Here is a 26408-nt window from a genome sequence, read left to right on the forward strand (position 1 = left end):
CAACAACACAAAATGCTGATGTCTTTACCCCACAATCTGCACACTTGATGTGTACTTAAATGCTTTCTGTTAATGAGAACAGCTTCAGATGCTACCAAGATTTCCAGCAAGCCATAAAACATCATGGCTCAAGTCTGTACAAAGCCCTGTCTGTGAGCTTATAGTCACAATAGGCTCTGTCTGTTAATGTAACTGGAAATTTCCATATATCTTGGCTTCTGGAAATCACTTTGGAAATTTAGGGAGAAATAATTTCCTTTGTTTTCAGTCTGGCAGCAAGAAGGAGCCTTCAGACCCTCACTGGGTTCCAGGATCCAGTGGGGTAGTTTTCTAAAGTGCAATAGTGCATGCTCAGGGCCACAGGCTGCAGAGGTAAGAGCTAGGGTCAGTGAAAGGGCAGGCTGCTTGAATTCTGTGCACGCAGGAGCTGGTGCTGCCTAGTCTTGTCGCAGGCTCCAGATTAAAGTGCTGGGTCATCCAAAGGCACTTGAAAAGTGAAAGTGGCAAGCTCTTCAGGCCAGTGGATTCTTCTTCAGAGACCAGAAGCCTCCTGAGGATAGTCCATCAGGTCACCCGGGCTCCTAATACCACAGGTTCAGATCTAGGAAGAAAAGTCCACAAAGAAGAAAAATCATTTTATCTGATTAGAAAACATATAACCTCTACAATTTAAAATGGAACGAGAAACCATTTAAAAAAAAAAATATTGTCTATCTGGAGGCAGAATGGTTTAAAACTTTTCTTTTCCTGCTACCACTGCCCTAGTCCAGGGCTTCAACCCCTCTGCTCAGACCTCACCTTCTCCATTCTGTGGGCCACAGATAGCTCAGTTGTACTGGAGCACATTTCATGGGACTTGCCTATTGAAAAGCTTTCATAGTTGCTTGTTATGTAGGATATTTCTATTAGCTCATTCTCTGCCCTGCTGTATCCTAGTCACATCCCAGCAAGACTGTGGACTACATCACTGGGCTCTTCCATCTAGCTTTGGCTGAGGTCAGTCTAGGGGAGAAAGAAGGTTGCAGTGAATAGAGAGTGACGCTGGGTTATCTTATCCTCAGCAACCTCTCAGACAGGTTGCAGGCTGACTTTGTTCCTCTACTAAAGGCAGTAGCTCCCGGTAGGTGGACCAGGAGCTACTGCCTGGTCCTACTGTGAACCCTTATCACAAGGGTTCTGGTGGCTACTCCCTCCACCTTCTCCTTTAGGCTTGAGGATGGCCATTTGTTTTTTTGGGTTTTTTTGAGGAGGGATGGGGATTCATTGAGGGTACAAAGAACCAGGTTACATTGATCGCTTTTGTTAGATAAGAACCCTCCTGTAGTTGTGTCCCACCCCCAAAAGGTGTACCACACCCCCTGACCCCCATCCCCTCCCTCCTTCTCTTTCTTAACACTCCCCATCCTCCTCTTCCCACCGTGTACTAGGACCTTAATTATCCTCATATCAGAATTGAGTACATAGGATTCTTTTTTTTTGAGACAGAGCCTTAAGCTGTAGCCCTGGGTAGAGTGCCGTGGCGTCACAGCCCACAGCAACCTTAAACTCCTGGGTTTAAGCAATTCTCTTGCCTCAGCTCCTGAGTAGCTAGGACTACAGGCATCTGCCACTATTCCTGGCTATTTTTTTTGGATGTAGTTGTCATTGTTTGGCAGGCCCAGGATGGTTTCTAACCTGCCAGCTCTGGTGTGTGTGGCTGGCGCCTTAGCCACTTGAGCTACAGGCACCACCCCATAGGATTCTTGTTTTTCCATACTTGTGATGCTTTACTAAGAATAATGTGTTCCACATCCATCCAGGTTAATACAAAAGATGTAAAATCTCAATCTTTTTAGTGGCTGAATAGTATTCCATGGTGTACATATACCACAGTTTGTTAACCCATTCCTGGGTTGGTGGGCATTTAGGCTGTTTCCACATTTTGGTGATTATAAATTGAGCTGCAATAAACAATCTAGTGCAAGTGTCCCTGTGGTAGAATGATTTTTTTTCTTCTGGGTAGATGCCTAGCAATGGGATTGCAGGATCAAATGGGAGGTCTAGTTTGAGTTCTTTGAAGGTTCTTCATACTTCCTTCCTAAAAGGTATTAGTTTGCAGTCCCACCAGCAGTGTAAGTGTTCCCTTCTCTCCACATCCATGCCAGCATCTGCAGTTTTGAGACTTTGTAATGAGGGCTATTCTCACTGGGGTTAGATGATATCTCAGGGTGGTTTTGATTTGCATTTCTCTAATAATTAGGGATGATGAGCATTTTTCATATCTTTGTTAGTCATTCATCTGTCTTCTTTAGAGGAGGTCTTATTCATCTCTCTTGTCCAGTGAGCTAAGGGATTGTTGGCTCTTTTTATGTTTTTTAATTTGAGTTATCTGTAGATCCTAGTTATTAAGTTTTGTCTGAATCAAAATATGCAAATATCCTTTCCCAGTGTGTAGGTTGTCTATTTGCTTTGGTTGTTGTCACCTTAGCTGTACAGAAGCTTTTCAGTTTCATTAAGTCCCATTTGTTTATTTTTGTTGTTGTTGCAATTGCCATGGAAGTCTTCCTCATAAAATCCTTCCCCAGGCCGATAGCTTCCAGTGTTTTCCCCACACTTTCTTTCTTTTTTTTTTTTTTTTTAGAGACAGAGTCTCATTTTATCACCCTCAGTAGAGTGCTGTGTCATCACAGCTCACAGCAACCTCTGACTCCTGGGCTTAGGCGATTCTCTTGCTTCAGTCTCCCAAGTAGCTGGGACTATAGGTGCTCGCCACAATGCCTGGCTATTTTTTTGTTGCAGTTTGGCCAGGGCTGGGTTTGAACCTGCCACCCTTGGTATATTGGGCCAGTGCCCTTACTCACTGAGCCACAGACACCACCCTCCCCACACTTTTTTTTTTTTTTTGAGACGGAGCCTCAAGCTGTCCCCCTGGGTAGAGTGCCATGGCATCACAGCTCACAACAACCTTCAACTCCTGGGCTCAAGCGAGTCTCCTGCCTCAGCCTCCCAAGTAGTTGGGACTACAGGTGCCCACCGCAACGCCTGGCCATTTTTTGGTTGCAGCCATCATTGTTGTTTGGAGGGCCCAGGCTGGGGATTCGAACCCGCCACCTTAGGTGTATGTGACTGGCACCTTAGCCGCTTGAGCCACAGGCGCCGAGCCACCCTCCCTACACTTTCTTTGAGAATTTTAATTGTTTCATGCCTTAGATTAAGGGCTTTTATCCATCTTGAATTGATTTTTGTGAGTGGAGAAAGGTGCAGGTCCAGTTTCATTCTTTTACACGTGGATATAGGATGGCCATTTGTTAATCTCAAAATGCTCAACAACCCTTGCTGGTTTCTCTTAATGCTGCACACACCTTTGTAAATAGTCTTTTTATTAAATGTGCCTCAGAGTCTGAGCATGCCCTTTGTTTCCTGCTAAGCATTCAAGTCTAGTAAGTCAGTCTACACTTCACCTGGATTTCCTGGTTCACAATAAGGCCTATGAAAGTCTATCCACTTTATCTCATACCTTGATTTCTATTAAACAGGATCACATGCCCCTCTTTGCAGATGCTCCACCTTTCTACCTCTTTGCCTTTTTTTCTGGGTGTTTTCTCTAGCTAGAACAATCTGCTGTTTCCATTTATGTCTGGTCCGAATATCATGTTCTCTATGAAACCTTTCTCTCCACTGATTATCCCCAGCCCAAAGTGATTTTTTCCCCATCTCTGAACTTTTGTGTATATTTGTATCCCTTGCATAAGTCATAGAGAACCATAAAAAGTACACAGACTTCTCACACCATTCTGGGGACTTTAAGGATGAATAGGTAAGGTGGGCGTCAAAATAAAGGGATAATTTGAGAGTTATCTGATTTTCCAAATATGTTCCAAGAAGCACAAAGTACTTAGAACCTTTGCAGTGACATATGATAGGGTGTTTATATCCTCCACTCTAATTCCACCAAAGTTCTGTCTAATATTTACTTTTGAAAAGGACTATAATGGTAAAAGAAAACAACTGGAAACCACTGAAATAGGGAAGGAGAAAGGAAACACTTTCATGGTGGAATGCTGAGATTGTGGTCAGTGCTCAGGTGGAAGTTCTTAAGAGGAAGAAGGAAACCACAAAAACAAACAAACAAAAAAATAAAACACATAGAGGACCCCTTGCTAGAGTGTATATAGAAAGTTGTCCTCTTTTATTTTAATTTTGACCCAAATTAGACTGATGAGAACAGTTTTTGAGTATTGTGTCCTTATTACTTGATTGCTAAGACTCTTTGATGACTGATATTATAATATGTTTAGTTCACCTTTATCATTCTCATGTGGCCTTACAGAGTTTTGCAAATAGCAGATACTTACTACACATTTGTAAGTAAATAAATGAATAAATGAATAACACCGTATTGGGAATCGCAAGACTTTTTTTGATTTTTTTCTTTTTGTCTGCCACATTTCACTCAAGGAAGACAATATCTTTTAGCTCCAATATTACCATCTCTAAAATGAGGAAGCTAGGCTACATGATCTGTAAGCCCTAACAAACCAAGGCTTGATGATGAGAATAACTCTTTTTTTTTTTTAAGAGGAAGCATGATACATATCTATGGTACCAGAGTCTACTCCTGAAGTTTTTCTGGTTGACGGTTTGATTATCTGCCTAAGAGCAAGAGGACATGGTCCCAAATAGCAACACAAGTATGGTTAGACATAAGAATAATTTCCATAAATGCAAAGGGAAGAATGACACAGACAAAGACTCTCAGCCCTTTGAATTTTAGTTCCAATTTTACCACTTGAATTTTAGTTCCAATTCTACCACTAAGCTATGAGATGACTTTATACAAATCACCTTATCTTTTAAATCCTTGGATGTAGACATCTTTTATAGCTTGGCTGTCAGGAATCTTTGAAGACAACTAAGACTTTGGTAGGTGGGCTTTAAAGAAGGTGTAGCATTGCCCTCCCTTAAAGAGCAATGGAGAGTTCTATAGAATGCAGTGGCTACTCCCTCTAGAAGTGAGTGTGGATGATTAAAATAGCTTCAGTAACCATCGCTCTTCATCTAACAGGCATCCAAGGGTACTTAAAAATAATACACTGAGGCACGTAAAAATGTAATAAGGTACAAAGAAAGTTCAGGAAACATAAAAGCAGAAAATGCTATAAGGTTCCATAACCTGAATACAATGATTCTGAGCATTTTTATGTTTTTACTTCTATTTCTCTGAAGAAGGTGGTATGGGTGGTATGTAAAAACCTTTTTTTTTTTTTAAAGGCAAGCATAAAACAAAGTTTATTGGAGAAGAGAAAGGTAGGTTGACAGAGTAAGACTAACATAGGCTTACAGAGCAAGATACATTCACCATAGACAGCGAATGGTCCTCCACCAGCAGGGCAAGTAGGCAAAGAGGCCATCAAAACATTTTTAGTAGAAGATGAATGATATGATAAGTATATTTTTATATCTTACTATTTTTCCTATTTTTTATTATATAGAAAACATGTCCCTACATCTTTATTGCTCAGAAATAGAATTTTCAATGGCAACACAAAGTCTATTGAGTATAAATTCCAGTTTCCCCCTATTGTATCAGTCAGAATAGACTAGGTTATGCTGTAGTAACAAATCAGTGTATAAACAAAGGTTATTCTTGCTAATGTTCCATGTATGTGGAAGGTTAGTAGGGTGCTTTGTTAATGTTAGTTACTCAGAGATGGAGGCTGATGTAGAAATCACTGTCTAGAATGTTGCTGGCCACTAGGCCAGATGGAAAAAGAAAACAGGCAAAGCAGGTGCCGGCTCTTACATCTTCCACCCAGAAATAATACACATCACTTATTCTTACATTTAATTGGCCAAAGCAAGTTACATGACCACACCCAACTACAAATTAATTACAGAGAAGAGCATCCTATGGTGTGCATAAAGGCAAGACATCCCAGACATGATGACACAACACTAACCACCTCCACAGCCACCATGGAGAAAGGTGGGAATGAGCTCTCTTTGACCTTTGGCCACATTTTGTTTTATCTGAGCATTTTTATTTTGCAATATTAAAGTTAAGGCCTTGAAGGCCCAGTTGTGGGGACAGGAATATAGATTCCCATAAGAATAAAAACTGTCTAGGGGCAGAGCCATAGAGTGGCAAACCCAGCTCTGAGCAGCTATTGCTTAACATACTAGGTACATTCAAAATAATCAGGTGTCACTTCAGTTGTTGGTTAGTGAAGCAAAACTAGTAAGCCCTTCCCTTCTTTTTTGGAGGCAGAGTCTCATTCTGTCACCCTGGGTGAAGTGCTATGGTTCACAGCAACCTCAAACTCTTGGGCTCACGCCATCCTCTTGCATCAGCCTCCTGAGTAGCTGGGGCTACAAGCACCTGCCTCAAAGCCCAGCTAATTTTTTTTTTCCTTTCTATTTTAGTAGACACAAAGTCTTGCTCTTGCTCAGGAGTTTGAGACTAGCCTAAAGTAATCCACTCCCACAGTGTTAGGATTACAGGTGTTAGCAACCCCACCCTCCAGCCCTTCCCTTCTTAAATGGGAAGTGAAAATACTCTTCTGAATAAAAGTCTTGTCAGAAGTACGTGCAATGGCATGCCCAGGCCAAGTCCCATGATGCCATTTCTCAAGATGATGCTGAGTCAGAATATCAGGGTGCAAGATGGCCCCTGGGCAACCTAAACCTGGACACTTTCCTCATAATAAATGATTTCAGGGTGAGGTAGAACTAGGGTTGCAGAGAAAGTACGTGAAAGAATGAGAGCCCTGAGCTGGCTGGGCCTGAGAAATATCAAAATATTAACCATGGGCCAAGCATGATGGCTCACACCTATAATCCCAACACTTTGGGGAGGCTGTGGTGGGAGAGGCCAGGAGTTTGAAACCAGTCTGGACCATATAGTCAAACTCCAGCTCTACAAAAATAAAAAAATTAGCTAAGCATGGTGGTGCATGCCTGTAGTCTTAGCTACTCAGGAGGCTGAGCCCAGGAGTTGGAGGTTGCAGTGAGCTATGATCATGCCACAGCACTCCAGCCTGAGTGACAAAATGAGATTCTGTGTCTTAAAAAAATAAAAATTAACCATGATAATTTCTGGGAAATGAATTACAAAATATTTTTATTTTATTTTTTTCTTTTTATACTCAGAAAAAATGTTCTCAAAGTTGTTATAGGTTATTTCTTTCTTAGTAGCGAGCCAAATTTGGTGAAAATTCTTTAACTTTATCACAGAGTAAGCTATAAGAAGCATAGACAATCTCTTTTCATTACATTGACCAGGTAGACATGTACAATATAGACAGAAACAGTCAGAAAATAATGCTGTAATCATGTGTTCGTGAGGGATATATATTTTTATCCACTCTGTGTATAAACAAATACATTTAAAAAGTGGTATAGACTTTACATATAATTCAGAGAAAAAATAAAGAGGTATGAGTCATGGGACAGATTCTTACCGATTAAGCAAAAGACACGCAGTGTATATATGTGTGGACCCTAGACTTGGAAACCTGGAACAATTTACTGGCTCTTATATTTAGTAGCCATGTGACCCTGGGCAAGCTTTTCAACTTTCCCCTGTTTAGATTCCTCACCTATAAAATGGGGCAGGAGTTTCCTATACATCACTTGTGAATAGTTCGGCAATAAACATGTGCATGCAGGTATCCCTTTGATATACTGATTTCTTTTCCTTTGGATAAATATACAGTACTGGGATTTCTGTGTATGGTAGTTCTTTTAGCTTTTTGAGAAATCTCCATACTATTTTCCATAATAGTGTACTAATTTACATTAGTATAAGCATTTCCTTTTCTCTGTATCCTTATCTGCATCTATTACTTTTTGCCTTTTTAATTATAGCCATTCTAACTGGGGTAAGATGATTTCTTATTGTGTTTTTTTTTTTTTTTTTTTTGACAGAACCTCAAGCTGTCCCCCTAGGTAGAGTGCTGTGGCATCACAGCAACTTCCAACTCCTGGGCTCAAGCGAGTCTCCTGCCTCAGCCTCCCGAGTAGTTGGGACTACAGGCCCACCACAGTGCCCGGCTACTTTTTGGTTGCAGCCATCATTGTTGTTGGCAGGCCTGGGCTGGATTCGAACCCGCCACCTTGGGTGTATGTGGCTGGCGCCTTAGCCACATGAGACACAGGCGCTGAGCCTCATTGTGGTTTTGATGTGTATTTCTCTGATGATTAGAGATACTGAGCATTTTTGCCATATAGATGTTGGCCATTTGTATATCTTTTAATGAGAAATGCCTAGTCATGTGTTTTCCCCATTTTATATGGGATTATTATTATTTTTTTCTACTGTTCAGATGTTTGACTTCTTTGTATATTCTGAATATTAGTCCCAGGTTGGATGAATAGTTTACAAATATTTTCTCCCATTTTCTTTGGTGTGTTAATTGTTTCCTTTGCTGTGAAGAGCTTCTTAGTTTAATATACTTCCATGTATCTATTTTGATTTTGTTGCCTATGTTTTTGAGGTCATAGCCATAAAATCTTTACTTAGGCCAATGTCCTGAAGTGTTTTCCCTAAGTTTTCTTTGGGTAGTTTTGGATCTGACCTTTAAGTCTTTGATCCATTTTAAGTTGATTTTTGTATATAGTGAGAGATAGGGCTCTAGTTTCATTCCTTTGTACATGCATATACAATTTTTCTATTACCATTTATTGAAGAGGTTATCCTTTTCCCGATGTATGTTCTTGGTGACTATGCCAAAAATCAGTCAGCTGTAAACATATGAATTTATTTCTCGGTTCCCTATTCTGTTCTATTGGTCCATGTGTCTGTTTTTATGCAAATACCATACTGTTTTGGTTACTATAGTCTTGTAATATATTTTAAAGACATGTAGTTTGTTCTTTTTACTCAGCATTGTGTTGGCTATTCAGGCTCTTTTTTGGTTCCATACAAATTTTAGTATTTTTTTTCTATTTCTGTGAAAAAGGATGATGGTATTTTGATAGGGATTACATTGAATCTGCAGATTGTTTGAGGGTGGTATGATTATCTTAACAAGATTCCCCCAATCTGTGAGGGTGAGATGTTTTCCCATTTTTTATATCCTCTTTAATTCTTTTTACCAGTGTTCTGTGGTTTTCCTTGTAGAGATCTTTCACCTCCTTGGTTAAATTTATTCCTATGTTTTTTTTTTTTTTTTTTGGTAGTTCTTGTAAATGGGATTGACTCTCAATCTCTCTCTCTCTGTCTCTCTCATGAGCACGCACATACACTCTCTCTGTCTGTCTCTCTCCTCACTCTACTACCATTGGTTCTGTTTCTCTGGAGAAGCCTGATTGGTGTACAGTGCTCCTTACTCCAACAATAGGAACTAGTTTTCTTTCTTAGCTTTCCAAATACTGAAGCTCAGAATGATCTCTCCATTCCAAAATAATACCTTCATGTCCTGTTCCCCATCTCTCCCAGGAGTTACTAACTAAAATGTTAAATTAGTTCTTATGTACCCATAATAAAAAAAATTAAAAATGCTTGTGATACCTTGTTGATCAAAAAAAGCTATTCTCTAATAATGCAATATTCAGATCATGTGGTAGTCTATGGGATAAGACACTTAGGACATTTAACAAGCCTTTGAGTATTCCTCAGTTCCCCAAATAGATTTTTCTGCCCTATTACTCAGACCCTAAGCTCTTTTTCTGATGGCATTTTCTCTCTAGGACAGAGGTTGCAAACCTCTGAGCATGTTTAATTTTGCTTGTTTGATATTTTCAAATCTTTTCAGCCAGTATTTAGTAATTAGGAGATTTCATGTAAACATCTGTATTTCCATCTTCTCTGGCAATGGCAGGCTATGTTAAGGTGAGGAGGCATATGCTTTCTGGTGTGTTGCAGTCTCACCACTACCTATCTTGTTACACCAAGTCCTTTTCACTCATTTCATCATCTGCCTTGCCCTGGTGGGTAACTGAGTTCATCATCTTTGCTCTCAGGCCATACAACATTTCCTCTCAGGTGGAGGAATCATTAATACAAAGGCTCCATGAAACTTAGACAAACACTGGTGCCTCTTCTGGAAACTCACCTCCAGGCCAAGCAGACCATTTCATTGGAATATAGAATTTTTGTTTCTCAAGAAATGAAAGTTTTAATCAGGCCTGGCAGTGTTGATATGAAACTTTTTTTTTTTTAAATCATAGCTGTGTACTTTAATACAATTATGGGGTACAATGTGCTGGTTTTATCTATAATTTGAAATATTTTCATCAAACTGGTTAACATAGCCTTCATGGCATTTTCTTAGTTATTGTTTTAAGACATTTATATTCGACACTTAATAAATTTCACATGTACCCTTGTAAGATGCACTGTAGGTGTGGTCCCACCAATTACCCTCCCTCCTTTCTGAGTCAAGAAAATATCATTGCTGATTCAGAGAAGCTCAGTGTAATTGGACCTAAGGATGATCCTGCCCTAAGTTGCATTTGTTCCTTGCTTCTGTGCCTAGGACATGCACATAATGTGACAGGATGTATTTTCAAGAATGGCTTTCAGGTCAGGAGGGGGAGCTGAGAAGGATCTAGAAGCCAGTTTCATTCCTTTCAGTCATATTTTTGCTTATGACTGTGATGTCTTATGTGTGAGTGGTACACAGACTCTGGAATTTGAAGAAGGTTTTCTAGGGCTGTTTTCACATTGGTGCCTCTGGAATTTTGGTGCTCTGTTCAGCAGAATTCTAAAATGAACACTTCTGAATATTTCAAGCAACTGATACAAAGTTATTTAGAAACTTCTATGTTTTGCCTATGATAGTTTTGGTAAACTTAAACTCATGTGTCAAATCATATGATTTCTAGATTACAAAAAGAAAGCCGGCTTTTCTCAAGAAAGCTAGAAATACCCATTTTCTGACATGACTTGGCCTGTCTGACGCCAAAGCTCCAAAACTCCACATTTCCACAGGGTCCAAGCTTTTCACCCAACCAGCCTGAATGATTTCAGCAACCTGCTTGTGACCTCCATAGCATGTCTTTCCTTTTTCACAAATTCCAGCTATGAAGAGTTTTCTATCTGTCTAAAACTCCTCTTGCTTCACAGCCCCAACAATGTACTTCTCAATTATTGTTGCAAAAACATCAGTGGTTGATTTCAGTACAGTTGAGTACCTGCTTCTAGCTGTCAAAATTTGATCATGTTTCTAACGAAGTGAGGTCAGAGGTCCTGTGCAATATTGCCTAGAAATGTTCAAGAATACATCTGAGCAGAAGCCAGTATGATTATTCTGGGACTGTGCACATACAACAGACATCATCTTTGCTGTCTAAGAAAGGATTGGAGAAACACAAGGATTGAAGAACAAGCCTTAGCTGGAATGCCACTGAATAGGAACTTTCTGTATAAGTTGTAACTATTATTCAGTTGCTTTTTGTGTATTAAAAGAATCGTGGTTATTTCTTAATTCAAACGAAGAGAATAAAGGAGCTGCAAAAGTAAAGTAAAATCATGCTCACTCACGGCTGTATTTGCTTCCCTCTTTATTGTGGTGACAGGTCTTATTGTTGTGTCTGAAAAAGAAAAATCCCAGGATTAGAATAAAATTAATGAGAAAATTGTTCTGTTTGCAGGTTAAAATATGGAAGAACAAAAGAAAATCCAAATAAATCCACATGTAGGCCAGGCATAGTGATTCATGCCTATAATTCTAGCCCTTTGGGAGGCTGAGGTGGGAGGACTGCTTGAGATCAAGAGTTTGAGAACAGATTGGGCAACATAGTGAGATCCCATCCCTGTTAAAAAAAAAAAAAATTAGCTGGGTGTGGTGATGCATATTTGTAGTCCTAGCTGCTCAGGATGCTGAGGCAGGAGGATAGCTTAAACTCAGGAGTTTAAGGTTATAGTGAGCTATGATGGATCATGCTACTGTACTCTAGCCTAAACAACAGAAAGAGACCTATCTTTAAAAAAAAATCCACCTGTGCCCTGGGACCTCAGGCTTGCTAATGTATAATGTAAAAGCTGGTTCTTAGGTAAAGATTGTGAACAAAGAAGGCTCCTACTCTGATTCCTTTATCTGGCCCTGACCCCTACTCACTCCAAGGTTTCTAATTTGGGTATTCAATCCAAGAGATATCTGGCTCCAGAATTCTCCATCTCTTTTCTGTTTTAGCCTTGATGGCTACTTCCTCTTTGCCTACCCTGGCACAAAGCAGAAGATCAGGTCTATTAATCTGCACTAAAGCACGAATGACTGATACACTAGTTCAAAGTATCTCAGGGGGCAGAAGCAAAGATCACACTAGGCAATGTTGCTCAACACTAAGTTTCCTTGATTTCACTTCTTTGTTCTTAACTCCTGATTTCAAAACATGTTCCATGTACAGCCTCTGCTATTGCCTAGGTTCTTGAACTCAGGGTATCCTTAATTCTGCTTTATTGTGTACACTAGGTTTCAATAATTACCTCATGATCATCCTGACCTTGGCCTAGAATTTCAGCAGTGTAGTCTCCCCCAAGAGGGTTTGCATTTGGAAGGAGCCAGTGGGTTGCTCTCAAATGTTGGCTTTTCAGTGGAGGTTGCTTTAATGCCTAAGGTCAGCACTTCCATTCTCTGTGGGACTTAGGCAACCATAAACTAGTGTATTTGACCTTTGGTTTAAATTCCTGTGAAGTTCTGGCTTAGTCTTCAAAGTCTGGCTCTTGGTCCGATACTGGTAGGCAAACTGTTTGTTACCAGGTCATGATGAGGTAAGTATAGACATTGAGTATAAATGATTAAAAACTTTAGTAATTCTTTTACTATGTTATGCTTTTTTTTATTATATTTATTGAAATGTAAAATATTTTATTGAGTCTAATAAACATTATGTTTGTACTCTCCATTACATTTTTTTAGTGATTCTTGATAGTGTGCTTTATAAAATTATTGATCCCAACATATTGGAAATTTAAAAAACAAACAAAAAACTAAACAGACAAACAAACTGATCCTTTACCACAATGTTTGAGAAATGCTGTTCCTATCTAGAGATCTAGGTATTAGAGCTGGTGATTCCTACTAAATTCTAACTAGGCTTTACCATTGGTCTAGGCAGTCAATGAATAAGTCAACCCCTTTTGGGTTGAGATTTGTTTTCTTGTTCCATTGCCCAATGATAATATTATTTAGATCAAGCCAATTTTTATCAAGCATTTTTCCAACAAAAAGGCCACAAGTTTTCGAGTCAGACAGATCTGTATTCAAATCCCAACTGTTGGTTCAGCGCCTATGGCTCAAGTGGCTAAGGCACCAGCCACATACACCTAAGGTGGCGGGTTTAAATCCAGCCTGGGCCTGCCAAACAACAATGACGGCTGCAACCAAAAAATAGCCAGATGTTGTGACAGGCGCCTATGGTCTCAGCTACTTGGGAGGCTGAGGCAGGAGACTCGCTTGAGCCCAGGAGTTGGAGGTTGCTGTGAGCTGTGATACCACAGCACTCTACCCAGGGGGATAGCCTGAGGCTCTGTCTCAAAAATAAACAAACAAACAAATCCCAACTGTCTGACTTTGGAAAGTCATGTAGCTTTTCTGAGCCTCAGTTTCTTCATCTACAAAACAAAGCCACCATTCTCTCCCTAAAGCAATTTTGTGAAATTACATAAAAAGAAGTTTATGAAGTGTCTAGAACAGTGATTTTCAATAGACTTTCTGCAATGATGGAAATATTGTATATCTGTACTGTCCAATATAGCAGACATTAGCTTCATGTGGCTATGGAGCACTTATAATATGTGAGCCCCTAGATTGTGACTGATGAATTGAATTTTTATTTCATTTAAATTTAAATAGCCACAGATAGCTATTATAAATCAAACAGGACAAGACTAGTGTACACCCTTGCATATAGTAGACTTGATGCTTAAAAGTTTACTGAACATCTATTATATGCCAGGTAATGTTTTTGGCATTGCACATACGTTGGTGAATAAGGGAAACACATTCCTTGTATTTATAAAACTTAAGGACTGTCAGATAAAGCAGAATTTGACATAATTTTTACAATAGAAGTTGTCAACTTCTCTCTGGAACTTAGCAGGTCACAACATATGTGCAATGCCAAAAACATTACCTGGCATGTATTAGAGCCCTGAACTGTAGCATAGTTCCTTTAAGGGGAAAAAGGTAAATAGATGGTAAATAGGACCCTTTTTGGACCAACAGTGGCTCTCCTCTCAATACACCTTACTGTGCAGAGCTAGTCACATAGGCGGGAAAATGTGTTTAGAAGCCAAGGAGATTTGTGGAATGAAAGGGACCTAACCTGCTACCTATTTACTTGACTCTCCAATAGTGTAAGAAATTCGAGGACAACAGAGGCCTTAAGAGGAACTTTGGAGAAGCAAGTTAGGACTGGTGTCCCAGGTTCAACATAAGAGCCTAGAGTGGAAGAAGCTGGCTGCTAAGGAAGCCCTTCCTGTCTCTTCAGCCCATTAGGGTTCTGTTTTGGGACCAATTCAGCATATGAGGGGAAGGCATAAGAGCTGTAATCTTATATCACTGTGGGGCTGTGGATCTGCACCAGTAAGGGTATCTTTGTGTAGTGATGGAGATAACTGGAAGGAACAGAGATTTTGCATGGCAGGAGCAGAAACAGCAACATCTCAAAACCAGGGCCTCTAGTAGACTAACCTAGCTCCCCAGTAACACCTGAAAGTCTGTGGGAGGTAAGGAAGTACATGTTGCAAGAGGGAGACATTAAACTTCTTGCTCAGATGGGCAGGTAGGTGCTTGAAGAATTAACTGGAAAATTAAAAGGGATACAATTGCATTTGTAGCCCAATCTATTAAAACAGACCCTTAATGTGTAATTGTGTGCTGAGTGTACTGAAAGGAGAAGTAGGCACTACAGAAGCATCTAATAGGGAATTTTATGTATGGTTTGGTGAGGTGGGTGGAGTCAGAGCAGGCTAGATGTGGTACACCTTAGCTGAGATTTAAAGGATGACTCCAACTCAGGTGGACAAGAAGGAAACATTTTAAGAAGAGAGAATACTATGTGAGAAAACTTCCAGGAAACTGGAAGAGTTGGTAGCCTCTGAAGACTAGAAAATCCTGGATAGCCAGAGTTTGGACAAGGAAGGTGAGGGTGATACAATAAAAGGTACAGACATGTCAAAACTCTCAGGACTTGTTGGAACTTCATCTAATGAGCAATGGGAAGCCACAGAAGAGGTCTGAACAGAGGAGAAAAGGTATATTTGTGATTTTAAAAGCCTCTTTAGCTAAAAATGAAAAGAGATCATATTGGCTGTGGCAGGAATAGGAAGATCCAACTGTAGTGCAGTTTCGACTACAGTAGTGGCATTGAAGTTGGGCCAATAATCTGTAAAATGTTCATTCTATTGCTTCTTCCAATTTTACAAATAGAAAGACCATCTCTATTTTACAAATAGAAAAAGTTAGGTAATTCATAAATGGTCATAGAGTCAATAAATGGCAGCATGGGGCCCAGACCCATCATCAGAGGTTTAAAGCTCTAGTCACAGTGCCAGCAGTTCTCAACCCTTCTCCATGGCTGACACATTTTATGGTAGAGGGATATAGAAGTTATGACTAAAAATGTAAGATAACAAACACCTAAAATTCCCCTAGTCTTCAAATAGTGTTGCCCCAAACTCCTATTGAATTATTCTCACATGTCATTTCCTTTTCTACAGACAAGGCCATGTATAGACATTTGGAGACATTTGTTGCTGTCAAAGGGGTGGTTTAGGAAAGCACCAGATAGGTCTGCACACATCCTGTGGGGTCTGTGGGCGGCTCCTACCAGGAAACCAAGGACAGACCCAGGAGCAATTGAGTCCTCTTGTCCAGTGTTAAGAGGCTGCAGGCAGGCTCTTTCCTAGCTGGCACAATAGGACAGGACTGGGTTGTGAGAACGGAACAGGCTAAGGAGAAGCTCCAGAGGAGCTGCTAAAAGACCCCAGGGCACTACTGACCACCTGCTTTTTTCATCCCCATGCGGCTTCACAAATCTTTCTCCTTTGTTTACCTAACCAAGAGATTCGGATTCCTGGGAGACAGGGGTAGGTTTAAACAAGCTAATACCCAGAATGGGAAAAAGGCAGGAGAACTGAAGTAATCCTCGGAAAGCATCCGGGCAACCCCCCTCCAGCAAAGCCTGGCAATATGTCTAGTGCCAAAAGAGTATCATTTTCACGAGGCAGATGAAAAGTTCTTGGCTCAACGAGCAAGGTAAACTCTCTTAGACACAGAAACAAAACATTCCCTTTAAAAAAATTCAGTGGAAGGAGTTTGGCTTACTGAAGACCACAACCATTTTCTTCTGGGGGAAAAAATCATCAGGACAAGATCAAAGTGTCCATAAGCCGTGGGTGGATTTAGGGTGAAGCTGGGAAGGGAAGGCCTCTGGGGCAAAGGAGGGGCTCGTGCTGCAGATACCCAGTCCATTTGGTTACCATGAATAAAATTAACTCACTTACCTTTCCCAGAATACAGCTTATGGCAGAGCCGTTTTCTTAGGACTATCATTGTGGTTATGAAAATTAAAGCAATAGTGCAGGAAGGGATGAGAATGTGAAGCAGCGAAGTTGTAGGGAGCTTGGGTTCTATCCAACCTGGGTGAAGGAAAAGCACAAGAATCCCATTACATGGCAGCGTAGAGGTAGACCAACAAGTTGGCCATATGAGCGGGTCATAACCACCATGGTCAGTTGTGTTGGGTATTTGCTCCATGACAGGCACTATTTTAAGTGCTTGGCCCCTGTTAGCTCCTCTACTTCTCACAGCAACCCTGTGATGTAGGCTTTACTATTGTCTCCATTTTATTGGTGAAGAAAGTGAGGGACAGAGAGGCTAGTAACTTTCCCAAAATTAGATAGTAAGTGACTTAGCTGAGATTCAGGATGTCTGGTTCCAGATTCTGGCCATTTGCCACTCCAATATGTCTATCATATTCTCCTTTTATCTATCTATCGATCTATCTATCTATCTATCAATCATCTATCTATCTATTAACATTTCTTTCTTTTTCTTCTTCTTCCTTCCCCTTCCTCTTTCTTTCCAGGAAAGATCCCTCAGGCCATAAATGTCTTTCCTCTACTGACAAGCACTCTCGGTGCTATTAGTTATGTCATTAGTTATTCAATTTCAAGGATTAACAGGATCCTTTTGAAAAAATTGAATATCCTAAGTAATGTTAAGAAACAGAATCCCGTCTTTCACATCTTAGTGGGAATTACTACAACGATCCTTTGCCTTGTCTCAGCTGATCAAGGTGTTGGCACTGAGGAAAAGGTGAATTTATTAGAGATATGGATGAGAAGAATAACTATGCAGGCTGGGGAAAACCTTGTTAATGGAGAGCTCTGGATATCTGCAGGTTAGAACAAGGGCTCCAGCCTGACAAAGGGCAGGGCTCTAGGGGTGTTCACAATAGGAAGATGAAAGGGTACCCAAGTTAAGTTGTGCCCTTTTTCAAAAGCTTGAGTTTTGACTCATGAAGTCACTCATATGCCACAAACATAATAGGCTGGTTCAGGAAAAACTGGACAGAACTGCTCAGGAGGAAGGGCTCAGTCCTGCCAACCACCTCCCTTCCCCCACATGGTGCCATTTAAGAACCTTAGATTGTTTTATCTGAGAAGGGATTAGATATCATTTAGTCTGAGTCTCTCCTTTATGGTTGAGGAAGTCAGGCTCAGAGATGCTAAATAATCTGTCTAAGATAACCACCATTAAGGAAGTGGCAGAACAAGGGTTGCACACCCTAGATCTTTCTAACTCAAAGTTCAGTACTCACATATATTTGTCTCTGTCCAGAGAGTATGATGAGCATTAAGGAAGAAAAGGATAAGGAGCCTGGCTCATCTACACCCTAGATAACTTATATTGATTATAATCTATGTCTTCACTTCTAGCAAGTGCTTATTAAACACTCGCTTATAGCTCTATGAGTCAAGGAGCAGTGGGCTTCTCACTGTTGCCCCCAACAGGAGGGGTCTCCACCTCAGTGCCTTGTTCAAACTCTTGTCCTGTGCAGATTCCCCCTCAGTTCCTTCCACATGCAGAAGGTCTACTTATTCCTGAAGACTTTCCAAAGTTTAACATCCAACAGGTCATTAATCTGCCTGGATGTATTTGAAGGGCAAAAGCTTTATCTAAGTCACCTCTAAATCCTCTCTAGAGCCAAGCACCAGTTATATGAAAAATATCAACAAAGATTTGTTGGACTGAATTGTCTGTCTCTCTAGTCCACCTAGCCTGATCTTCCTAGTCATTAGTTACCTTGTGGTAAATTGCTGGTTACTCCTTTAACTCGTTGTCTCTTTCTTTCCTAGTATTAGGTTATTAGTTGGACACATGGATTCTCAGAGACTGCATTTCCAAGCCTCCCTGCAGTTAGGTGTGCCTAGCCATATAGACTAAGTTCCAGCCAACAGAATGGACATTCTGGGTCTTGGCCTTAAAACAGTGACTGTGTTTTCCACCACTCTTTTTTCTTTTTGAGGACTGAAACATAGATTTGGCCATGAGCTAGCTTTGACAATTTAACAACACCTTGGAGAATGGTAGAGCAACAATATGGAAAGAATTTGGATCACAGAATGACTTTATGGAAGCTAACTATACTTCTGTCTTATTTGGGGTTGCTGTATTTTGGAGTCTCTTAATTATGGTAGCTTAGCCATAATTATTTTATAATAATTGTATATATATATATATATATATATTTGTTTTGTTTTGTTTTTGAGACAGAGTCATTCTGTCACCCTAGGTAGAGTGCTGTGGTGTCATTGTAGCTCACAGTAACCTCAAACTCCTGGGTTCAAACAATTCTCTTGCCTTAGCCTCTTGAGTAGCTAAGACTATAGGTGCCTGCCACCACACCTGGCTAGTTTTTTCTATTTTTAGTAGAGATGGGGGTGGGGGGTCTCACTCTGGCTTATCCTGGTCTTGAACTCCTGAGCTAAAGTGATCCTTCTACTTGGGCCTCCCAGAGTGCTTGGATTACAGGTGTGGGCCACTGTGCTCAGCCTAATAATTGCATATTCTTTAACAATGATATAATGACACAGTAGTAAAAAATGATTGCCTTGTCTTTACCAAATCCCATCCACTCACAAGGAAGCCATGAATCTTGCTAGAGGTGCCATATTTTTTTCCTGTTGCTATATCTTCTGAGTGCTCAGCACTTTCCAACCATATTTCATTTAATCCTCACAATAACCCTATGAGGTATCTACCATTATTTACCCTCATTCTACACAAGTCTGTTTGGCTCCAGAGGCAAGAGCCAATGCTCTTGACCACTGCTTAGAGTCACCTCCAGGGTTTCTCTTTCCTGACAGCCCCACAAGAATCTTTTTATAGAGTTTTTGTGCTTCATTCCCGTTACCTTTCCTAATGAAAATATAACAACTGGAGAGAAGAAGAAACCCTGTTTCAAAAGGAAAATGATCTCCTCGCTCCTAAACTTCTGCCTGAAAATTAAGATGTTCAGTCATTTATTCTGGAGTCACTGGAGTCACTCTCCACCCTCCATATTCTCATTTCTGTGTTTGTTTTGTTTATTCATCAAGTTCTAGAGAAGCTTGATTTGTTTGTTCATCAAGTTCTGGAGAAGCTTGTGGTGGTTCACAGCAGTCAGCAGGTCAATTTATGAGAATGAGAAGAAAAGAGAACAGTCATAAGACAACTTAAAAATGCCTCTGAGAAATAAAAGCAAGGAACCTATGAGAGGATGTGTAACTTCGGTGATTTTTGTTGCTGGTATTTGTGCCACAAACCCAGATATCATTTGGCTGCTCTGATCTGGCTGTTTACACAGTCTGGCAACTGGGATGATGGGACTGAGATTATCTAAGATGAAGTCTTCAGCTACCAATCTGACATTTATTGAGCTCCTACTATGCACAAAGCATTCTGCTTTTGCTTTAGTGTGAATACCAAGAAGACTTGTGTGAACAGTAAAAACACATGGAAAGTAGAATAGCAGTAAATGAGAAAAGACAGATGTAGTCACAAGTCAAATGAACAAATGGTACAGGTAATAGATCTTAAGAGACAAGACAAGAGAAAGACCCTTTTGTAGACTGGAGTTCCCTAAGCTGCCCTGGGGAGAGGGTGGGCTTGGAGCTGTTAGAGAGGGGGAACGATGAGATTCTTGCAGAAAAAAAACTGAGCAAAAAAGGCATGCAAGTGGGAAAGGTAGAAGGAAGTTCAGAGAGTATTTGGTGAGGAACGGGCACTTAATTGAGCAGAGGATCCATGCCAGGGAATAGGATGATGAATATAAAGCTGGAAAAGATGGAAAAAAACAGGTGGAGAATCTCCAGCTATACAAAAATGTCTCTGTCTTTCTGCTGGACACACTTATGGGTGGTACCCTAGGAGATCTAAGATCTGATGAAGACCCCATAGGCCCTTCCCTTGTTTGTTAACTATTTAGTCAGTCATATTGGCTCCCATGGAGAGAGAGGCCAGTTTACTCTGTTGTTAACTTCTCATAGCATAAAGGCTGCCCGAGCAATGATCAGTCTGCATTTCCACTTTTCTACCATGCCCCCCAAACCACTGAAGTAATTGATGGTGCCAAAGGCAGACTCTAGTTATCTCTGAATCCATCTTACACAGGCCTTTATTTCCCTGCAGTGGTTCTTATAGTATAAGTGTTCTTCGGGAAAACCACAAACTATATTTCACCCAAAGTATGGGCCTATACTTAACCAGGCATGAAATTCCACATAACAAAAGATAGTTGAGTAAACCATCCTAGGGGGAAAATTTCCTGTGGGATTGTTAATATTTAATCCTGTAAAGCTTCAGTATGAATTAATTATAACATATTTTTTGTGGGATGACAAGTCTGGTGATCTCAACTGTGATACAAAAAGAGTTTGATAATGTTAAAAGACCAACTTGCCTAATTCATTTTTTCACCCAAAGTTGTCTCTAAAATGCCTTTATTTCTATCAAGTTTCTCATATGTCTCCTCTCTTATGTCCTCACTTTATCATGATAATTTAGTTAGAAAGAAGCTGGGCTCACTTTAATATTGAAATTGGGCAGTGAAGTGTGGTTAGATGGGGACGTAGGAAGAGGGCAGGGATGACAATGCATCGAGCTGCCTCTGAAAATTATACCTGGGGGATTTTTTCCATAAGAAAATACTAAGAAAGGAATGATGAAATGGGTATTTAGTCACTTCAAAGTTCTCGAAATATGGTCTGTGGATCGTCAGTGCCCAAGCGTGAAAAAATTTCTTTTAATTTGGATGGAGTAGATCTTGTACCCTGTCTGCCTCACCCCTGGTTTCAGCCATAGCTGAATATGGCTGATGGTGATGGGGCTATGTGGGGCCTTACTCTCCCCAGTGACAATCTCACCTCAAGTATGTTCTGTTTCAGTGCCAGGGCTCCCCAAGTGCTGAAGGTTGGCCCTTCTTAACCCTACTTCCAATGACCCACTTACAGAATTTTTGCTTCTCATCTGCACACGTTTAGGTTCTCCTAGATCAAAGGTCTGACTTCTTATGGGGAATTGTCCTACCAGGGGATACTGTACTTGTTCTAATGTATCCACAGTTATAGCTACTGCATGGTCAGCTTGAACTCTTCACACAGGCAGATCAGTAGGCAAACAACAGAACTGCATGCTGGTGGAGTAATTAATCTTGATAACTGTGAAGGTCTTGAATGCTGCTACATAATGGAGGCAATGAAGACTATGTCTGGAACTTAGGGATCAACTGATTCACTGGCTGTTTTTACTTCCACCTCCAGTGATAATGAAAAGATATTTGCAGCAACTCTACTCTGCTGAGGGCAAGGTGACCAAGGGCTCAGGTCTCTCAGGGCTGAAAGTCTGGATCACCCTATCAGGTAAAGAAACGATTCCATCTGGGTGCAGGAAACATAGAATGTGGGGTGGATAAGAGAAATGACAATATCAGTCCTGGCTTGGGGTCAATGGCAGCAGTGGGCACTGCAGCTTGTTCCACAAACTTTTCTTTTGTAGAGATTGTGGCTGTCTCTCAGCTGGAGGCTGAGTGACAGAGTGGGCTCAATGTGGGGCATGAAAGGAGATGAGCAGTATAAATGGGGAAGTGCATTCCTGCCTCACTTCCTGTCAGCCTGAGCCCTGATTTCAGCCATCTGGGGTTAGAATTCTGGATGGGCTTCCGCACACTGCAAGGTAAGTAATTCACCTCAGTGGGTACTTTGCTTTCTGCCCTGGGACTTTTCTGATGATAGAAATGTGGGAGCTCATTCAGTGCACATACATGCCTAGCTCAGCAGCAGAAGGGGTTCACACTCCTGAGGGACTTCTGTCAGTCAATGAGGGTGAAAGCAGATGGATAAGTCCTTCCACCTGAAGTTCTTTGAGTAAACATCTTAGAGGCATCTACATACTTCTCATGTGGTCCTTGAATATTTGAATTCCTGTTGTCCATACCAACAACTTTGATCACATACCTTTATATTTGGTTTTCTTTCTTTCCTGTCTTAAACTCCTAAATCTCATTTCTGCCCCCTGGGGTCACTATCTAGATAACTACATGCTACACAAGTTCATATCACAGGTTCTGTCTTGACTAGCTAAGGACAAAATGTGGAATACAATGACAACATAGTGGATTTTCTATAAAGCCAACTTTAATCAGTACTAGGGACTATCCTTTATTCTGTGGCAAAATAATGGATCCCCTTAAAGGTGTTCATATACTAATTTCTGGAAACTGTGAATATGTTACCTTACCTGGCAAAAAAAGTTTTTGCAGACATATAAAATTAAACCCTTGAAATGGGAAAATCATCCTGAATTATCCAGGGAAGAAGGATATTTCATGTAATCACAAGCATTCTTAAAAGGTGGAAGAGAAAAGCAAAAAAGTTAGAGAAAGATGTGGTGACAGAAGCAGAGGCTCTGAAGACACAGGAAGGGGCCATGAGCCAAGCAATGCAGGTGGCTACTTGGACCTGGAAAGGGCAAGAAAATGGAATCTCCCCTAGCATTTCTGCAATCCCTCTGACACCTTGATTTGAGCCCAGTGAAACCCATGTTTGGTCTTCCAGCTTTCATAAGTATAAGATAATAAACTTGTGTTGTCAAACTGTGAAGTTTGTGGTAATTTTATATAGGAACAATAGAAAACTTATATACTTGGTGATAAAATCACTGTCTCTTATTAAATGATTGTGATACTAGGCATTAGTTGTTCCTATATAGCAAATAAGTGGTCTTACTTAGCAAATAAGAAATTGCTTATCTCCCAAGATTGTTTGAAATTTTTCTGGTGTATGAAATTCAAAAGTATGAGATCCCTTCCAAAAATATCCAGCATAGCCAGTTATGACTCTGTAGGATTTTTGAAAGAGACCAACTTTCTTGGAAATACCCTTAACCAGCTGACTGGGAGTGAAGGCAGCAAAATCCTACTCATCCTGCTCACTCATGGTGCTATGCATGAGTCACAGCGGCTGCATTATTTTCTATTTTCTCTACAGATCCTTGTAGTTTCTCTAAATGCTGATCACATCTTCACAAATACTCTTTGTATTATACTCTCCTGAAAGTACTCATTTTTAATGTGCCATCTGTTTCTTGCTTGAACCCTGACTAAAAGATGTAAGAAGTAGGGGCAGCTCTTACTTTCAGGGTCAAAAACAGCTGAAGTGGCATTCATATTAGCATTCCAGAACACACAACTGAAGTTTCTTCCAGGATGGGGCTTTAGGCGCAGAACACTGGTGACCTGGTAGAGGCCTTCAGGGATCTTGATGTGGCTGGTGTTGGCAGGAATGCTGATGTTTGGCCAGGATGCTTCTGCCAGGGGGTAACCTTCAGCCTGGCAGATGAGCTCTACCTCATCTGTCCCTGGGACCTTTAGGACGTGAGTGTTTATTTTCTTGTAGGAAGCTGGACAATAGAAAAAGAAAAAGAAATAAGTCTTTGTTTTCTGGCTCCTATAGAGCTCTGGACTTAATGCCATGAGAAATGGATAGAATTTTCACTATCAATTTTAAGTAACAATGGTTATCATTTTAAACACATTTTATGTCTTTTACATACATTGAATGATTTAATTCAATACAACAAACATGGCATTGTTGATAATCTTAATTTTGTTGGGGGTAACAAAAGGTAAAAAGGTTGAATATCTCAGTCAGGGTCAAATAGCTTATAACTGGTACAGGCCAATATTTGAACATTGGAACTCTGATTCTAGATCTCAGCAGCATTCTGAGCTATCACACTTGGTGGCTTCCTGTAGAGTTTTCAATTATCTACTAATTGAGGGCTGGAAAAAAGATGGATAAATAAAATCACTGGATAATCCTCATATCATTTTTTTCAGTACTTTTCCAAACATCTTTAGTTGAAAATTTACTTTCTACTTCCTTTTTTCCTCTGTTCTCTTTGAGATTAGGAGGATAAAAATAAAGACCTATACAATGTCTATAAACAGACAAGAGTTTCATAAGTACAAGTGTACTTATTATGTATTTCTCTGAAACAGACACACTCACACACACACACAAAGAGTTTATGCACACACATACTTCTTTGCAGTGTATGCTGAGTAACTTAATCAGAAATGGCTCCTTGCCCTTTAGAGAGCTAAAATATATAAGAGTATGTAGCCAATTTGGAAAATAATATAAGGGTTTTTCAAAAAACTAAAAATAGAATTACCATATGATTCAGCAATCCTGATTCTGGGTATATATCCAAAGAGATTGAGAAGAGTATGTAGAAGAGATATCTGCTCTCCCATGTTCATTTAAGCATTACTTACAACAGCCAAGATACAGAATCTGTCTAAGTGTCCATTAGTGTATGAACAGATAAATAAAATGTGGCATATGTACACAATAGAATACAAGGTTTAAAAAAAAGGAAATTTTGTCATTCTTTATAACATGAATGAAACTGGAGGATATTATGCTAAATGAAATCAGGCAGCCACAAGAAGACAACTGCTATATGATCTTACCTATACGTGTGATCTAAAAAAGCCGATCTCATAGAAACTGTAGAAAGGTGGCTACCACAGGCAGAGGTGCGGACGGATGGAGAAGGGAAGATGTTGATCAAAGGGTACAAAGTCTCGGACAGGAGACACACAATTATTTGTCAATTAAAAAATAAAAACATTACAAAAAATTAAAATAAGATATAAAATAATAATTCTACCAAAAGCTTAAAAAATAAATAAAATAAACAAGGGTGATACTGAGAGGGACAGGAAGACTCAAAACAAACTGCCCATAATCTTAGATAATATCCTGAAACAAATAAGTATTAACACCATTTGCAGTTGTCAGGGAGCATGGAAAGTAACCCACTGATTTTTGACAAGGGGAAGCGGGAATGAATGGAGAATACTCTTTTAAGAAATGGAGTTTCAATACAATCTTTGAAGTAAAGGTAATCCTAAAGTAAAGGCATAGGTGTGATGGAATAATTCCTTTCTCTTAAGTTGCTGGGTAAATGCATACAAACTTTGTGAAAAGTGATTTCATATTAAAATAACAACCACAAACAACAACAAACCCGGGCTCTCAGATTAAGATAATGCAGAATGTAGAAAATACCTACTATGTATGATTTATTTATTGTTTTCTATGTGTTGAGCTTCATGCCATGTCCTTTTACATATTATGGAGGAGGAAGGTTGTTCCTGCCCCTCTCCACAATTTTGCCCCTCTGTGCACCTCTTTTGCTGTGTGTCTCTATGTTATAATTTGCCAGTTTGATTAGTTATAGCCAAACACACCCACTGGATCGGATTTCCTTCCCAGCAGGAAGCAGGGTAACTGCATATTGACTATCACCTGTGGATACTTTGGCCCTCCCTGAATTCCTCATCTTTGTGTGCTTAAGCATACCCTGGCTGGGCCTGGTGGTGTGTCCCCAAAATCTGATGTCTTTCTAGCTCATAGTGTTCCAACTTCTGCCTCTGACTGAGCCGGAGGGGCAGATTTCTTATCCATAAGGTGGAATGGATCAATGAGTTTACAATCTAATCTGCAAATCCAGGTTTTCAGATTAAGATGACAGAGCAAGAAACAAGAGGCTTCATATTCTACGTCACCTTCTCCAGCAACACTATCAGAGAAGCACCCAAAAAGAGAAGGGGAAATCATGTGCTCATCCAGCTATTAATGTAAAACACAGTGTCCCTTTCCCATTTGGCTATTCATTCTTATATATATAGCTGCTTAGTCAAGGAATCAGAAAGGAGGTCTGAAACCTGTAAATGGCTCTAAAACTGACCCCAGCTCTTTAATGTATATACATAATGTATCTAATATGTTATCTCATTTAAACCACAAAAAGACCCTATGAGGTAGGTAAAATTCACATTCCTATTCTATAAATAGGGAAATAGCAGGGATCTGGGATAGGTGAGGGTCTTGAACCTATGCTCTTTGTGCTTCAGTATTCTGCATT

At 40.1% G+C, this 26408-nt stretch overlaps 1 protein-coding gene across 1 annotated transcript in view; it reads right to left on the reverse strand.

Moving 5' to 3' along the window:
• Window positions 1-268: 268 nt before the first annotated feature.
• Window positions 269-26408, reverse strand: part of PDCD1LG2 (programmed cell death 1 ligand 2) — a 56708-nt gene continuing 30568 nt past the window's right edge. Inside the window, exons 4-7 of the mRNA XM_003783041.2 lie at window positions 23604-23870; window positions 16433-16567; window positions 11465-11514; window positions 269-601 (exon numbers count right to left, since the gene is read on the reverse strand). Coding sequence (XP_003783089.2) covers window positions 596-601; window positions 11465-11514; window positions 16433-16567; window positions 23604-23870 — 458 coding nt within the window. The 3' untranslated portion in view covers window positions 269-595. The remainder of the gene's footprint in view (window positions 602-11464; window positions 11515-16432; window positions 16568-23603; window positions 23871-26408) is intronic.

This window comes from Otolemur garnettii, unplaced genomic scaffold (genome assembly GCF_000181295.1).
Source record: "Otolemur garnettii isolate 467f Iridium unplaced genomic scaffold, OtoGar3 scaffold00006, whole genome shotgun sequence".
NCBI classification, from domain to species: Eukaryota; Metazoa; Chordata; class Mammalia; order Primates; family Galagidae; genus Otolemur; species Otolemur garnettii.